The sequence below is a fragment of the Leucoraja erinacea genome, chromosome 4 (assembly GCF_028641065.1).
Source record: "Leucoraja erinacea ecotype New England chromosome 4, Leri_hhj_1, whole genome shotgun sequence".
Classification (NCBI taxonomy): domain Eukaryota; kingdom Metazoa; phylum Chordata; class Chondrichthyes; order Rajiformes; family Rajidae; genus Leucoraja; species Leucoraja erinaceus.
In genome coordinates, this window is record NC_073380.1 from 65,161,860 (window position 1) to 65,179,991 (window position 18,132).

General features: G+C 39.5%; 1 protein-coding gene across 1 annotated transcript in view; it reads left to right on the forward strand.

Annotated features, from left to right (window-relative positions):
• The window catches only part of LOC129696508 (retinol dehydrogenase 10-like), a 60,913-nt gene extending 43,203 nt beyond the window's left edge, over positions 1 to 17,710 (forward strand). Inside the window, exons 2-5 of the mRNA XM_055634488.1 lie at positions 1,340 to 1,438; positions 7,473 to 7,618; positions 11,088 to 11,219; positions 16,550 to 17,710. Coding sequence (XP_055490463.1) covers positions 1,340 to 1,438; positions 7,473 to 7,618; positions 11,088 to 11,219; positions 16,550 to 16,673 — 501 coding nt within the window. The 3' untranslated portion in view covers positions 16,674 to 17,710. The remainder of the gene's footprint in view (positions 1 to 1,339; positions 1,439 to 7,472; positions 7,619 to 11,087; positions 11,220 to 16,549) is intronic.
• The last annotated feature ends 422 nt before the right edge of the window (positions 17,711 to 18,132 follow it).

An 18,132-nucleotide genomic window follows, 5' to 3' on the forward strand; every position in this document is an offset into this window, starting at 1 on the left:
TCCAGCACAGTAATTGGCAAGTCCACTGAACATGGTCAGGAAGTTTGGGACTTTTCGATTTGGGCATCCTTGTGTGGGAGTCCTGAGTTTCCTGACTTATTAAGTTATTAAGGGAATTAAGTTTCATGAAATAACCCTGTAAATTCAACTGGTTTGTTATAGAGAAGTGACTGATATCATACCTTGATATTAATTTAGTGTGATTGCTACCTCTGCCTACACCCTGTTATGCCAATCAAACAGTATCGTTGGCTGCTTTTCTTTACACGGGCTGTTCGTATAATTCTTGACATTTTTACCATTTTTGTGCCCTTGCCAAGCTATTAACTAATCGTACATACCAGCAGTGTTATCCTTAACACAATACAGTTTAGTGTCCAATTTTATAGTGCTTTATTTAAAACTTGGTTCAAGCTTAAAATTTGGTCTTGCTGTTAAATCCTGAAATCAATTCTTTCAACCTTCAGAATTGTTTTAATGCATAGTAATATTTTGCAAAATGCACCTGAAATGTGACCAGTAACTAACTGCCTTAGCTTCCCACCACTGCTGCCCCCACACCCCCACCTTGATTCTTCCTGCTAAATTCTGAGGAGCTGTTTTGAAATGTTTGTGCAACTGTTCTCTGTAGGGATGTGCTGTGGACTTGGTTTGCTTAATGTTGACTTGGTATAATTGATCAATACCAGCATGGGGAATATATTGGGATGCTAATGACGTTGGGAGTTTGGTTAATGAATTTTGGCATATCCCGTTGCTGTTTCCTTCAAATGTAATGACAATAAGATGGTGAGGCATATGATTAAACATTCAAAATGGATATTATTGTGGAAAATATGTCTGTCAAATACTGGTTTTCTCACCTGAAGGAAACTGCTCAAGGAAACTTCTCAGTTTTAACCATTACTGTAAAATGCAGACTATGCTATTGTGAACAATGATTGCGTTACCTTTCTAATCATCAGCATTGATCATATGGAAGTTTTTAAAAATTGCCTCAAAAAATACACCTAGCTATATTAGCAGTTTGCTTCTATTGCTGAAATCGACCCAGATAATTATCTTCAGTTGATTTTTTTCTTTGTTCTCCATACCTTTTTTAAAATCTCTGCAGCAGTTCCATTTTTAATTTTGATCCCTAGCTTTCCCATCCACTTCCTACATCTGTGTGCAAATGCTGAAACCAAAATGAGCTTGGCAATGTATCGATTGAAAGGTTTAGGAGCTGCAACAAATGGTTGAGGCAGAGTTTCACTGGCCCTATGGTTGAACTTTTTTATGCTTAATTTCCTAGTACAGTTTGTGGAGGATCTATTAATTTCTGACTTCTTCTTTACAGACCACCAAGGCATTTCTTCCAAAGATGCTGGAAATGAACCATGGCCATATTGTAACAGTGGCAAGTTCCCTTGGGCTATTCAGCACTGCTGGTGTTGAGGTTTGTTTACTTTAAACTATCTTGCAAAAATATTTTTTATTTTACAGAAGGTAAAATGGTGCATTAAGGTGTGATCATTTTTAAGGATTAGAATTAAATGCATTGTCTTAATGTCTGAGCAGTTGCTCTAATTTTTCTAGGCAAACTACTGGTATATCCTCAAAAATGAGGATGCAACTAGCTGATATTAAGTCTAGCTGTTTACAATTCTATTTTTGAGCAGGTGGAAAACTTGTTTCCCTTTTAGCTGTATTTCAAGGACTACAACTTCATGGGGCATTGGCAGCAATTAAGAGTTGACCTATTTTTGCATGATCATGCCTTAAATGTACTTCAACGTAGCTGTTTTTGAGTTTTATGGATTTGCAATTGTATGTCCCATTGGCTACTGGTACCCATATTTCCAAAATTAAGGCCAATTGTGGTTGACACAACCTGATCTAATATTCTCATTGTCTGCATCTGGTCACTTTTTTTTAACTTCTTGCTTCCCCATTCTTTGCATTAATTTCTTACAACTATTCTCTTGTGTGCACAGTTCTTGAATCAATTTATAGTGGTGCCATACTGGAATAATTAATGTTGCTTAAGCAGAAAAATTGAAAGTGGCCAAACGTGTGAGCAAAATGTTTGTATGCATGCTAACTTTCCACTACCCCATCCTGCCAAAAACTTCATTTTATCAGAGATTTGTTTAAAAAAAACATGTCACCACATTCTTGGATTTCTCTCAAAATGAAGCCAAATCACAGTTTGACTGTGATCTAAAAGTTGTGATTGACAGCTGCTTGTAATTTAAAAAAAATAAGATTGCTGTCACTGACACTGTTTCTACTCCTATGCAAGTACCATGTTGCAGTGCCATTTAATTAATATTGTGGTATAAAGCAGGGCAGTCCTAGCATTCCTTTTGCCATTAAATAGAAAACTATATTTCCATTTAATGGAAAAAATAGTTTTCTATTTATTGGCAAAAGGAGTGCAAGAGTACAATATAATCTAAAGTCAAATGACTGCAAAGAACTTTGAGACTTTTTTAAACATTAAGACCATCACCCCCTTTTGATCTTGCTGGCCTTACTATTTTGGAAATGTGGATGTCAATCGAGGGCAATTGATGTTAGCCTTGTTAAGTGTGGGGAGACATTCCCTTAAACAGTTGAAGTCTTTATAGTGAATGCTATCCGATAGGGAATTCCAGGACTTGGAAAAATGACAATGAATAAACAAGTGACATATTTCCAAGATGCTATGGTGCAGGAGTTTGAGGAATATGCAGGTTGTGATGTTCACATGTACCCACAGTTCTTATTCTTTGTAGAATTGTTCATGGGGCAATGCTATTTGGAGTAGCCCGAGGTGTCTCTATCTGATGATACACACTGCATCCACTACTGGTATTGGCATAAATTATTTTTTTGGGTAGTAGATGGCTTCAAATCTTGGAGACTGTTTTTGCCTTGGATGGTATAGATCTATTGATAGTGGTGAAAAAGCAGTAAAACATGTTTGCCTTCATCATTCATGGCATTGAGTACACGAGTTGATGTATTACAATGTACAATTCATTGGTGTGCCTGCGCTGGGTGTACTTGTATGCAGTTCTGGTTGCCGTGCTTTGCTTAAGCTCAAAGAATGCAGAATATATGTGCAAGGATGTTGCCTTGACTAGAAGGCCTGAGTTAGGAGTGACTGGATATGCTGGGACTATTATTCCCCCTAAAGTGTAGGACAGTGAGGGATTTCTTTATAAGATGTATAAAATCAGAAGATCATAGATAAGGTCTCCTTTCCAGGATACAAAAGTCTAAATCTAGAGAGCATAAATTTAAAGTGACTGGGAAAGATTTAAAAGGAACCTGTGCAGCAGCTTTTGCAGTGTTGGTTATATGGAAGAAGCTCCCAGATAAAGTTGTAGAGGGGAGTACTATAACAACTGTGTAAAAATAAATAAATAAAATTAAAGAAAATTGGGTAGGTACATGCATAGAGAAGATTTGGAGGGATACAAGTCAAATGGAGATGCATATTACTAGCTCAGATGGACATCTTGGTCAGTATGGACAAGTTGGGTTAAAGGGCCAGATTCTGTGCTGGAAGACTCTCTATTTGTTGAGTGCAGATTTCCTAGTTAACGCAGCCAATTCCAGGCTGACTCGTGCCTTGTAGATGAGAGGTTTTTGTCGGTGAGTTGCTTACTTTTACATTCCCAGCCTGTAGTCTGTTCTTACACCTGTAGCTGGATCAGTTTAGTTTTTTGGTGATTAGTAACTCCAAGATGTTGACGTAGAAATTCTGACAGTAATGTAATTTGAGTGCCACAGGTGATTAGATAAAAAACTACAGCATTGTTGCAGAGCAGGAGGATGCCATTTGGTCCATGTCTGTAATTGCTTTTCACCAGAGCAACACTCTCTGGTCTGAAAGGTTCCTACACTCTAGGTCATCTGGCAGCCTCGCCAATGGTCTGTCTGTCTTTTTGTCTTTTTTGTTATTTTTAGTATGCTTTGAAAAATATGTGTTCATGTTCTCTGGTTTGTTTTATGCGGGGGGGGGGGGGGGGGGGGGGGGGGGGGGGGGGGGGGGGGGGGGGGGGGGGGGGGGGGTGGGGGGGGGGTAGTTGTTGGAGGAAACTTTTTTCAATCTCTTACCTTGCCGGAGATGCAACTGTTTTCCGGATCTTATCTGTGGTCGCTCTGCGGCCTAACATCTTGGAGCTGGCGGTCTTACTCGAGACTGACTTTGACCCCCACTGCGGGGCCGTGGACTTGCCATCGGAGCCTGCGATCACTTGCCTGGCATCAACGCTCCAACTGTGGCCAGCGGATTTCAACATCGAGGTGCTCGCAGTTTCAAGTGGAGACTGATGTCGGGGAGCTCCAAGCCGTAAGATGTTCGACTAGGCCCGACCCGGGGTCCGATCGCCCGGCGCAGGTGAGCTGAGGTCCCCCGCACCCCGATGCAGGAACTTTATCGCCCCAATGTGGAGGGGTTAACCATTGGCTACGGGAACCAAGATCGCCCCGACAACGGAAGGCTCGAGGCCCCCTACCGTAGGAGAACAAAGAAGGGAAGAGATTTAACTTTTTTTTCGCCTTCCATCACGGTGAGGAATGTGGAGGAGTCACTGTGTTGGATCTTTAGGTTAATTTATTTTGTGTTTTTTGCTGTTTCTTTATTGGTATGACTATATGGCAAATCAAATTGTTGCACAACATACTTGGCTAATAAAGTATGATTATGATGATCTGTTCATTCCCTCCAAAGATGCTGCCTGATGCAAAAATATCATCATACTCAATTTGATCCCCTTGCATCTGAGCTTTAATCCAGCCACCCTCCACCATAAAGAACCCTAAAGGGCGTGTCCCACTTTCATGACCTAATTCACGACCTCTGCTGAGTTTGCCCTTGACTCGTACTCGCAGCATGGTCATCACGAAGTCGCGAGTAGGTTGTAGCAGGCCGTGATGCTAGTCGTAGGTACTCATGGCATCAAGTAGGTCGGGGCGTTTTTTCTAGCATGATGAAAAATGTCCACGAGTAAAAAAAGGTCGTGAATTAGGTCGTGAAAGTGGGACAGGCCCTTAACTCCTTATCATTATATACATTTATCACATCTCTCCTTATTATTCTCTCCAAGGAAACAATCCCAACCTCTACTCGCTCCATGTAACTATAACCCTAGTTCCTCATCTCAGGAACCATTCTTCAGTCATCTGTGGGGCCCTTTTTAATGCCTTTGCATTGTTCTTAAGTGGCCATCTGAAATGATCATCCTTTCAGTAAATCAAGTTTCACTGTACCTTCATTGGTACACGTGACAATAAAATACCCATTGAACCCTTTTTACTTCCATTGATACTGCTTAATCTACTGATTTCTTCTTGCAGTTTTTTTTAAATTCCAGATTCCAGCATCAGTCGTCTCTCGTCTCAACAGACGAATAAAGTTTTACTAAGATTTGATGGCAGGCAGGAGGCTCCTTCTAAAGATCTGACTGACCTGGACCAACTTGTGAACAGTGCTACAGGGAGCAATTGGGTGTATGCTTTGCCAGGGAGACTTCATGAGTGCAGTCTTTGTTTGAATTTGAGCAGATGCATGTATTGTACGCTTTGCCCAATGTCCCATCCTATGAGCTGATGCAAGTGTTTAGTCCTTGATTGACATTGCAGCGGTTTCCACCTGGAAGCTAGTCATGATTGACAAAGGAAGTTGGGGCACATGCAAAGCTGCATTAGTGGTCCCAAAATGCCCCAAGTATTCAATAGCTAAATAACTTTTGGTGGATCGAGGCTGATTTTAAACCTCAAAACAAAATTCTGTAAGTGCTTCCAGTTAGGCCACATCCCTGAAAATAGACGACTAACTTTTCGTGAGTCAAAAAAACCTTTTTGTCAGACCCAGAAAATTTGTTGTTTTTTATTGAGAGGAGGAATGAATAGGACACACAATATCTGTGGGAAAGACCTGAATTACTGAGGTGATTCTATACATGGAGGTCAATTATTTTCTCCCCTACGTGACCCATTCATATTCATAAATGCAGACTGGAGCTGTTGTTGGGACCTGAACCTGGAGGAAATGCTTGAAATTCCCAATGACTCGGATGGACTGACAAGAAACGTAATATTCTAGATAAATAACCTTGCAGCAGACTGGATGGTTCTGATACAAACAATGAAAATGAAGAGCTTGCTATTGTTGAATTCAATATTGATTCTCAAAAGCTGCAGCATGTCTAAATAGAGGATTAAGTTGTTTCTTAAGATTTGTTGGAACAGTGTAGGAGGTCCCATAGATGAATTGGTGTATGGTGCGGAGTTCAAATCACAGGCAATTAAACACTCAATGTATGGACTAAAAGGAGTCTCTGAGCACTCGCCCAATCTGCAATTGATTTTGCAAATGTAGTGGGGACCCCATTGTGAGATCTGGATGCAGTTCACAAAATTGAAAGAAGTATACTCCTGGACAGTGAGAAAAGACAAAATTAACAGCAGGTGTTGCATCTTCTATGGTTACATGGGAGTTGATGGTCATGGAACAGTAGTCCACTTAGTCATAAAGGGACAGTCCCTTAGGAATTATGGAAAGGAAAGGGAAGCTGTCTGGTGGAATCTTGTTGATTAAAACTGATGGATATTCTCTTGTAAAGAATTTGGGTGAGGGGCAATAATTCAGATGGCTTTGGCTGAAGAACTACCCCTATGAAGAACTATGTTATGCTGGTGGGAACAAAGGTACCATGGAGAATGAAAATTCTACCAAAAAAGAGTCCTTTAGCAGTGTATGTTAAGATGCTGAAGACTAATTGAAAAAAAAACTGCTGGAAAATTGGTTAATCTGGTATTCAGTGTGGCAGTGCTTCTCCCTACCCTGTTTGGCTGATTTACGCTATGGATATACCTTTTTGTGCAGAGTTGAATTTTGGTCATGGTTATGCTGTTTGAGCATTAAGTGTCCCGACCTGACCCGATCATAAACTTCAGGGATGCCACGTGACCCGTTGACTTAGTCCAGCACATGGTGTTACATTTAAATTTTCAACCATTTCCTAAATAGACAAAATTAATTCAGTTGTGCAGTGTTTGGTTAAATTCTTCAGTTATTTTTCTCAGTTCTGTTTACAAATGGACAATAGAGGAACATGCGAAGATTAAGATGGTGGAAAAAAAACATCAGTTCCCCATCCCAACTCTTCCACTTGTCCACGATCAACTTAATTTTATTACTTCTACTAAGTGCTAGCTTGTTAAGGTTTTTTCTCCCATTTCAGTTGCATCCTTTCATCCCTTTGTCTCAAGGTCTGATCAGTGATGGTGCTTGGAATTTGAAATAATTCTCTGTAGAATCTTTTGCGTCCCACTAGAATTTTAGCAGACGTCTCCTAGAACTTGTGGAAGACCATTGCGAATAACTTGTGTTGACACATCTCTTGACCATGAACCAAGCATGAACTAGTGTTTTTGGTTGAGCGTACTAGTTGAGATGCAAAATGTTCTGACTTGTTCATTATTATGCCATTTAGGATTACTGTGCAAGCAAATTTGGAGCAATAGGATTTCACGAATCCTTAAGTCACGAGTTGAAGGCAACGGACAAAGATGGGATCAAGATGACACTAGTCTGCCCCTATTTGGTGGATACAGGCATGTTCCGTGGCTGCAGAATAAGGTGAGATAGTTGAATTATTCAGTCCAAGTTTAAATGTGTAGATTAATGGTATTAACTGCTAGACAAGTTAGGAATGGGGTTTAGTTGAGAATTGGAAACAGAACATTAACTGTAGAGAAATTATGGTGTGGTACTTTCCCCAATGTAAGCATTTTAATGTAAGTTGCCTAAAGCTGGTTTTTAAAACAAGGTCCTATAGGGTTTTTTTTAATGGAAAACTCCAATAATCTGGCAGATTTTTCATTTTTGGATGTTACTCTTGTTAGTACACCAAGACTTTTAATTCACTTTATTGGATATTGTGCAGTATTTTTCAATGAATATGGTGAATTGAAAGGGAGCACAGCAAACACCAAAAAAATCCAGGTGCCAAAATATCAGCATGGCCAAATAGTCCAGTAAAACTCATAATCTGTAATGGGCCTATCCCACTTAGGCGATTATTTAGGCGACTGCCAGGGACTACTTTTAATGGAATTCACATACGACACCTGGCGACAACCTACGACAGCACATATGATAACACCCACATCAACCTATGACAGCAAAAATTGTCGCCACCTTTTGCCGAAAAATTCTCAACATAGAAAATGTTTTCGGTAGTCGCCCAAAAAATCGCCTATGTGGGACAGGACCATAACTTAACTATCAAACAATCTTCCCAATATGCTAGTGAATAATAAGTTGACTCGACACTACTGAACTGGAAATGTACAAGCATCACATTATAACTCTAAATGTGCAACTCTTTGAATAACATTTTAGACAATAGACATAAGGTGCAGGAGTAGGCCATTCGGCCCTTCGAGCTAGCACCACCATTCAATGTGATCATGGCTGATCATCCCCAATCAGTACCCCATTCCTGCCTTCTCCCCATATCCTCTGACTACGTTACTTTTAAGAGCCCGATCTAGCTCTCTTTTGAAAGCATCCAGAGAACCTGTCCTCCACCGCCCTCTGACTCCACAGACTCACAACTCCCTGTGAGAAAAAGTGTTTCCTCATCTCCGTTCCAAATTACTTACTCCTTATTCTTAAACTGTGGCCCCTGGTTCTGGAATCCCCCAACATCGGGAACATGTTTCCTGCCTCTAGCATTTCCAAGCCCTTAACAATCTTGTATGTTTCAATGAGATATCCTCTCATCCTTCTAAACTCCAGAGTGTACAAGCCCAGCTGCTCCATTCTCTCAGCATATGACAGTCCCGCCATCCCGGGAATTAACCTTGTAAACCTACGCTGCACTCCCTCAATAGCAAGAATGTCCTTCCTCAAATTTGGGGACCAAAACTGCACACAATACTCCAGGTGTGGTCTCACTAGGGCTCTACAACTGCAGAAGGACCTCTTTGCTCCTATATTTGATTCCTCTTGTTATAAAGGCCAACATGCCATTCACTTTTTTCACTGCCTGCTGTATCTGCATGCAGTGGCGTAGCGTGGGGGGGGGCCAGTGGGGCGGTTGCCCCGGGCGCTAAATTTTTAGGGGCGCAAAAAAATTGTTGCTCCGAGGCCAGGCCGCCGCTGTCGCTGCCCCCGCCCCGAGGCCAGGTCGCGTCCCAGCCCCGTGGCCAGAATTGTCAAAAAATTCCAGAAGATTAGTCCAGCATGATTCCCCTTCGTAAATCCATGCTGACTCAGACCAATCCCGTTACTGTTATCCACTTTTAATTTTGTTAATGTTCAGAATAGTTAGATGACTTTTGAATTCTGAATGGATCTTTTGCTAGTAATCTACTGTTGACATTTCCTTGCCAATTGGGTGGTTTTGGCCATTGAGTTGCTTTTAAAATGTGCGCTAGCCAACATTTTGTATTGCTGCATTAATGCGTTGTTTATGTTATAAGAGGATCCATTTTCTAAGATATTTGTGGTCTTGACTGCAAAGACTCAACACTGCCAGCTGGAATGCATTATAGAAAGTTTTTTTTTCAGATTTGGGCACTCTGTCTGAATTATTTGTCTGAAATCGATGCATTTTGCATGCAATAAATTATTTGAAGTGTAGTTCTTATCTTCCAGATTAAATCGTTTTTGTACAGTAAGGTTTCATTAAACAGTTAAAAAAGATGAATGGCTGCTTAATCTCTCAAATTTGTGACGTGAATATTGGCCAACACTTGAGAATTAAGTTGTAGTGGAAAACTAGTTTCCCATGATGTATTGCTAATTATATGCCATTTACTTGGAGGTTAAAAGCATTTGATTACTAAAGCCAAGATTGCTACACTTGTGCAGTGACACAATACTACTTCAGGCCACAAAAGTGTTATGGGGGGGAAAAGGACTGGTTTTCAAAATTGAATTTCTGACATGGTAGGTGTCCACCAGCTTCAGACGGTGCTTGATTTGTGATCAATTTAGCTGCAAGTCAAAAGTGATAAATAGATAAACTAAACCCAAGGGTTAAGCTGTGTATAAAATATTTGTAGTTCCAGGAACCAGATACTTTCACTTTCACCATGGTACCAAGCAAATTTGCATGCACTAAAATTTCGGGGGGAATTTTCTAGTAAACTGTAAACATCCTTGACCTTTTCAAAGCCCTTTGAAACTGCATTAGTCATTGGAATACAAGGTCAACTTTTTGTCTGCAGATTTACATTGGCTTTTGTTCATGGAAATTTTTCACCAATTATCATTTTATCACTGTTAAACTTGCTGTCTTTCTGTTAAAACACCTGTTGTTACTAGCATCGGGCCACTTTTTTTCATAGACCCTTCCTTTTATACCTGTCTCTATACTAGATCTTGTGTGGTTACTTTTTAAAATATTTTTTTTTGCTAGGGCAACTATAGTAGGATATGGCCATTAATTATTTTAGGTGGGGGGGAAGAGTGAGGTACGAAGACCTGTAGTATTTCTACGTCCGTTCAGAACCACTGCGAATATTAATGTTTTAGTTTACATCCACTCCTTTACTTGGTTTTTCTGAGGATGTTTTTCTTGGCATTTCCTTTTATACCTGTAAAACCATTAGTGAAATTGTATTTTTAATCTCATTTCTAGTCTGACTAATTGGTGCTTTTGTCTTTATAATGGTCTGAATTATTTGAAACTTTTTTTGCCCCCAACATTTTTTCTGATTGGGAAAATCTGTGCAAGTCAAACTTTGAATCTAGGCTGGTATGAAATAGAGCTTGTTAAAACAGGCAGATTATATTTACGGCTGAGTAGGTAGAGAAGTGGTTGGATCAACGCTTGCTGTTTGTTTTGGACTCCTTTAATCTCTCTCCTTCTTACTTTTTGTGTATAAAGTTTCAGGTGGTATCTTCTCTACCTATGACACCATGTTTGTGTGCAAGGTAAAGGAATTATACAGGATAACCTCCCTATAAAAACTATACCAGTTCATTAATACTTCATTGACATGCTTTTTTTTGTAATGCACTATTGACAGAAATGAATTTTGAGATTAATCTTTGTATAAAAATCAAAAGGACTTCTATAACATTTACCTTGCAGGAAAGAATTTGAGCCCTTCCTTCCGCCTTTGAAACCAGAGTACTGTGTGAAAGAAGCGATGAGAGCCATACTCACAGACCAGCCGATGATTTGTACACCTCGAATAATGTATACTGTAACATTCATGAAGAGGTAAGTGGATAAGGATTTAAACATTAGATTCGTTATCCAGCAATGTGGAAGAGTGTTTTAGACATTTGGACTATATGAAACACTTCAATGTGAAAGTAAACATTTTAACAGACTTCTATAGCTTGAACCCTCTTAAACTTAATGATATTTTCCAAGGCAATGCAAATGTCATTTTCTCTCCTTTCTGTGTTCTGATCTTTGATTTGAAGCTAGTTTTTATTTCAGCAAATGCTGCTTCTCCTGGTTAATGTTTGATTGTCATTAATTTCAAGGTTTGTTTCATTAAAACGATATATCAAACATGACTATTTTCAATTCCTGATCAATTGCAGACGGTGTCATGGTGATGTAAGTGGTAATTTTGATCATTTTGAAGTAGATGCTCCTTTTTAAAATGTGCTATCACTTAAAGTTACTCAATTGCAAATCCCTATGTACAATCTAAATGTTAAATCTGTCATTTAAGCAAGAAAGAATGGATAACAAACCAAACACTTGTCTTAGCAGTACATATTTACAAATGCTTGTCTTGAGCAGTGAAGGAAGTATGTTGGCCTATTATTTAGAATTTGTTTGCATACCAACATGTCAGTTGTGATTGGCTTTGAATTGTTGATTTCCTAAACTGTTTATTGTACTTGAATGACAAAGTATCTGTCTGCTATTTTGAAACTGACACTTTGAAAATAGCCATCTTCCGAATAGTTTTGCATTCCCAGTGTGACCTTATTGGTGATAGGAATTGTTCAGGGAAGCAGTGCAATTTTAGAAACTATGTGTCAGAATAATATGCTGCTTTGCTAGATAATTTAAATGTTGTATCTTTAAACAGTCCAATATACTTGAGTTGTACACCTTTCTTTAAACTACAATCACTTTTGCATCTTGCATTAATGTATACTTGAATGTCTTTGCACCACTTGAATCGTTGTAGGTTCCTCGAACTGCAGGGCCAGTAATGAATAGTATTCAATACCACGTAGTCCCATGATAATTTTACCCAAACTGCCTTCTATTGTGCGACATTGGATCCTTTATCATTGAAATTCAAAAGATAATTGCATTACATTTATGTCCAGATTCCTGTTAATATCTAATGCCTTTTTGATCAGTGGACAACTTTCTGTCTACTTGTGTTCTGTTTCTTATTAATACCTTGGATGCAGTTGGGGCTTTCAAAAGGGCATATTTGTATTTGTGCTGTTAAGTTGTCATGTGTACTGAAGTCAGGGCTGCCAACATTGATTGAGAGTGAAAAATTGCGAGGGAACGGAGCGACCGAGGGGGGGAGGGTATGGGAGGAGTGAGCTTTTGCATTTTTCAGCTTGAAATTGTGCAATCTGGTGCATACTGTAGCAAGTCTTTTAACTTGCACTTGAATGCAACATTTATGCTTTAAATTGGATTAGGTATGAATATGGTTAGGCTAAATTACATTCCTAATTACATTCCACAGTCAAGCCAGGCTCTGATCAACAGGTGCAGCACATGCATGACCTTAGTATATTCATGTATGGAAATCAGATTATAATTCATGCTGTTATGTGTGTTTATGTGTATGTGTCTATGTATGTGTGTGTGTATATGTATATGAAAAAAACAAACAAGGCAAGAGTCGGACTTCCATCAATGTTCTGCACAAATAAATCAATCAACCTTACCCTTTGACTTTAGAAACAAGACAAAAATAATGCCACATATTCAATCGTACATGGTTCAATGAAATTAAGATATTTATGTAAAACATTTATATGGAAACAGGCCCTTCAGCCCACCATGTCCACACCGACCAGCAATCTACCATACACTCGTTTCATCCTACATGCCAGGGGCAATTTACAGAAGCCAATTAACGTACAAACCTGCAATTCGTTTGGATGTGGAAGAAACCGGAATATCTAGAGAAAATCCATGTGGCCATAGGGAGAATGTCCAAATTCTGTACAAACAGCACCCATAGTCAGGATCAAATCGAGTCGGTGTGTGTGAGGTGCGTGTAGCGGCGCCAACATCCGGAGTGAGCGGAGACCTGGCGATGCCCTGGTAGCGTTTCTTTCTTTCCCCCCCCCCCCCCCCCCCCCCCCCCCCCCCCCCCCCCCCCCCCCCCCCCCCCATCGTGGGCCGACCCAGGTGCTCTGTGTCCTGCTGGGGTACAGGGGAGGTGAGGGTCAGTGACCCAGGGGTCGGGCAGAGCCTTGGCCCGAGATTCATTCCCGTGGCTCCGGAGGCGGCACTGACACCTCCACTCACCCATTCCACTCCGGGCCAGGGTTAAAACTCCAGAATGGCCGACGGACACAGAGCTGCCGGAGGTGAGGGTGGGAGGTGTGAACTGTACCTCGGTGGGGGGGTGCTGGGACCACTGCCATGTCTCACCTATCACACCATCTGCAGGAGAGAAACAAAACTACTTTTTTTTTCCCCCAAATCATCCCGCGGGCCGGATTGGACACCTCCACTTTAAACCAATGCCCTCTAGTTCTTGAATCGCATATCCTGGGAAAAAGACTATGCATTCACCTTATATATTCCCCTCGTGGTTTTTACTCGCCTCTAAAACAATTTTTGCTTTATTTTGAATTTCCAGCACCTGCAGATTTTGGTTCCATGGAAGTCAAATGTACTGCAGTTTGCCATTTTAAATAGTGTGCTTAACAGTATAAGACAATTAAATTGCTCGTTCTTTGCGGGAAACCCGCCGACAGAAAACTATTCGCATTGGTGAGTGTGGAGGAGATCTGGAAGCCTCGGGCAAATTAAATTGTTCGTGATTTATTTATTTTTTTAAATTTGAGCGTGAGAAAATTTGTGATCAGCGTGAGAATTTCATGAAATGCGTGAGTCTCACGCTCAATGCAGGATAATTGGCAACACTGAAGTGCAGTGAAAAGCATGTTTTGTATGCTAACCAATCAAATCGGATAATAATATACATGAATACAATCCAGCCAAACTCGAGTACAATAGGTAGAGTGAATGTGGAATATTAGTTCTGATCTTTAAAGGCTATTGGCCTATACTGCATATAACTGAGAGGAATAGGTTATATTTTGAACATTGAGCACTTCAGTTTAGTTTATTCTCTCATTTGCAACTGTTATGCCTTTCATTCTATTATCCAAACAATCCTTGTGTTTCTTGAATTGTCCATAAATGGGTTTTAACAGCTTTAACCAGTGGATTTGCAAGCTTCTCGTTTTTTTTCTGATTATGTACTGCTGTCTATCAGAAGAGTGTGACTTTTGCATGTGCTGCTGTAGATTTAATTTTTAATTATATCCTATTTTAAAAGGTCTGCTTTCCTCCTGGGGAGAGAAAGTTGGGTTTTTGATTGTAGACTAATGTTCTCTTTTCAGCACACTTTGATTTATGTTGTTGCACTAATTTTTTTTTCATCCTGCTTTTTGCACCTTTTTTCTCTTTTACATTATTTTGTGTATCATTGTTCCCACTTTCAATCAATCCTTTTTGGAACAAGAGTTAATCTGACATTTGGTACCTGGTGCACATTTATTCTGAATAACTATTCTGGCAGAAAACCTACTGTCTTTTAGAAACCCACAGTGTCCTCCATAATGTTTGGGACAAAGACCCATCATTTATTTATTTGCCTCTGTACTCCACGATTTGAGATTTGTAATAGAAGAAATCATATGTGATTAGAGTGTACATTGTCAGATTTTAACAAAGGCCATTTTTATACATTTTGGTTTCACCAGGTAGAAATGACAGCAATGTTTATACATAGTCCCCCCCCATTTCACGGTCCCATTATGTTTGGGACACAGCAATGTCATGTTTAGTATTTTGTTGCATATCCTTTGCATGCAATGACTGCTTGAAGTCTGCGATTCATGGACATCACCAATTGCTGGGTGTCTTCTCTGACTATGCTCTGCAGGCCTGCACATCAGCCATCTATAGCTTATGCTTGTTTTGGGGGCTAGTCCCCTTCTGTTTTCTCTTCAGTATATCAAAGGCATGCTCAATTGGGTTCAGATCGGGTGATTGACTTGACCACTCAAGAATTTACCATTTTTTAACTTTGAAAAACTCCTTTGTTGCTTTAGCAGTATGCTTGGGATCATTGTCTTGCTGTAGAATAAACCGTCAGCCAATGAGTTTTGAGGCATTTGTTTGAACTTGAGCTGATAGGATGTGTCTATACACTTCAGAATTCATTATGCTACTACCATCAGCAGTTGTATCATCAATGAAGATAAATGAGCCAGTATCTTCAGTAGCCATACATGCCCAGGCCATAACATCCCCACCATCGTGTTTCACAGATGAGGTGGTATGCTTTGGATCTTGGGTAGTTCCTTCTCTCGTCCATACTTTGCTCTTGCCATCACTCTGATATGTTGATCTTCGTCTCATCTGTCCACAAGACCTTTTTCCAGAACTGTGGTTGCTCTTTTAAGTACTTCTTGGCGAACTGTAACCTGGCCATCCTATTTTTGGGGCTAATCAGTGATTTGCATCTTGCAGTGTAGTCTCTGTATTTCTGTTCATGGTGTCTTCTGCGGACATCAGTGGTCAGTGACAAATTCGCACTCCTGAAGAGTGTTTCTGATCTGTCAGACAGGTGTTTGGTGGGTTTTCTTTATTATAGAGAGAATTCTTCTTTCATCTGCTGCGGAGGTCTTCCTTGGCATGTCAGTCCCTTTGCGATTAGTAAGCTCACCAGTGCTGTCTTCTTAATGATGTTCCAAACAGCTGATTTTGGTAAGCCTAAGGTTTGGCTGATGTCTCTAACAGTTTCATTCTTGTTTCTCAGTCTCATAATGGCTTCTTTGACTTTCATTGGCACAACTTTGGTCCTCGTGTTGATAAATGACAATAACAGTTTCCAAAGGTGATGGAAAGACTGGAGGAAAGACTGGGTGCTGAGAGCTCTCTTGTACCTGCATTAAGGAGGCAATTAAACACGCCTGAGCAATTACAAACGCCTGTGAAGCCATGTGTCCCAAACATTATGGTGCCCTGAAATGGGGGGACTATGTACTGTATAAACACAGCTGTAATTTCTACATGGTGAATCCAAAATGTATAAAAATGGCCTTTAATAAAATCTGACTGTGCACTTTAACCACACATGATTTTTTTCTATTACAAATCTCAAATTGTGGAGTACAGAGGCAAATATATAAATGATGGGTCTTTGTCCCAAACATTATGGAGAGCACTGCAGTTGTATATCATAATACTGGCACTTGCATTGTTCAAATATTTTTAAATTTTGACCAAGCTTCAAGTTTAGTATGAAGGGCTTAAGGTGCAAGTCGAATGTTGCCTCTTTTATAATAATGTGCTTCTTTCCATTTCAGCATTATGCCGTGGGAAGCTGTTGTGTGCATGTACCGTTTCTTGGGTGCAGACAAGTGCATGTATCCATTTATTGCGGAGAGAAAACAGGCTTTGAACAACAACGAGGCCAAAAATGAAATCTAAAGCAAAACTGATCACTGCATCCATTTGGACACCTTGCAAGTGAATGCAATGTTTAGCTCGTCAACATCTCCATACAATTCAGAATGACAAGCATTTGCAGTGATTGGTTGTTTGAACTTTGCAAAATGGCTGTGAAACTTCAGTTTTCTATGATCACTGTGGATAAAATGGTTGCTGTACCATGTATTAAGTCACAAGATAAATGTATTATGCATTATGCCAATCTTTTTAATGTTTCTAGTGATTAGACGTACATGTTAATGTCAACTGAGCAAAGCAAGATTTTGATAAGTTTAACATTTTACTTTTTATTCATCAATGCCATTGTGTTTTGGTGTTAGAGCTGTATTATACATTGTGTTGAACTAGCGATTTGGGTAAATGCAGTACTTTAGAATATTCCAGATATATCTTTTTAAATAGTAAATGCACTGTAATTATTGATAACTTCTCTTGGTCCACCTGAAGTACTCCTGTTACTCCATGACTATATCAATTATAGCGTTGCAAATAAAGCACTGCAAATTTCTCCAAATTTGATATTTGCAGAGCAAATGTGCTCTTGTTCAATACCCTGAACACTTTTTTAGGAAAATCTTATTGGTGTGCCTTTTTTAATCTGTTTTAATTATTGTCCTATTTTCAGTGGATTAGTGGTCCATTTTTTTTTTTTTAAAGCCTGAAATTTCTACCTCCTTTGTATATCTATTTGTAGAAAACCTAAATTTAACATCAGAAATTATAATGTCTTTGTGCATCTTGTGTCACTACTTTTATATGAAGACCAATGTCTGTAGCATTTTTGGTAATGTAGCTAATTGTAAAAGTTTTTAATTAAAATGTGATTGTTAGATGCATAAAATGTTGACATTTTGTGGTGCTTGATAACTGAAATATTAAGAGTCTCATGTTTAATGCTCGCAATCATGTGCATTGGTTGGGTGATGTGCAGATTCATTATTTTGGACATTTACCATTTTTAATGAAATCTGTTTGTTTTGAAGAGAACTCGGGTACCCAAATATATTGTAAGACCGTCCACGAAAGAAGAGTCTTCTTTATTAATCAAATCTTGGATCAATTTTCTCATCTTTAGTATTATTTTACATTGCAGATTTTCTGTAAGATTACCAAATGTCTCCCCTCATTACCCCAAATGCTCTGACAGGTCCTTAAATGAATCTCCTTGCAAAATATGTTTTGGTTTGTTCAATCCTTCCATACATTAAATCTTATGTGGCTGGTCTTATTTCTTCAAGATCGGAGAACAATGCATGTCCTTTAATTCCAGAGATTCTGAAGAAATTTCCCTTTCATTATAAACAGCTGACATCTCCTTCTGAGACTATTTCTAAACTTCCCCATCTCCAAATGAGAAAGAGATCACCAAGCACTCAAATTTGCGTGCCTTCACCATTCTTCTACACTCCCCCGTAAACTTAACTTCTCTAATCTTTAC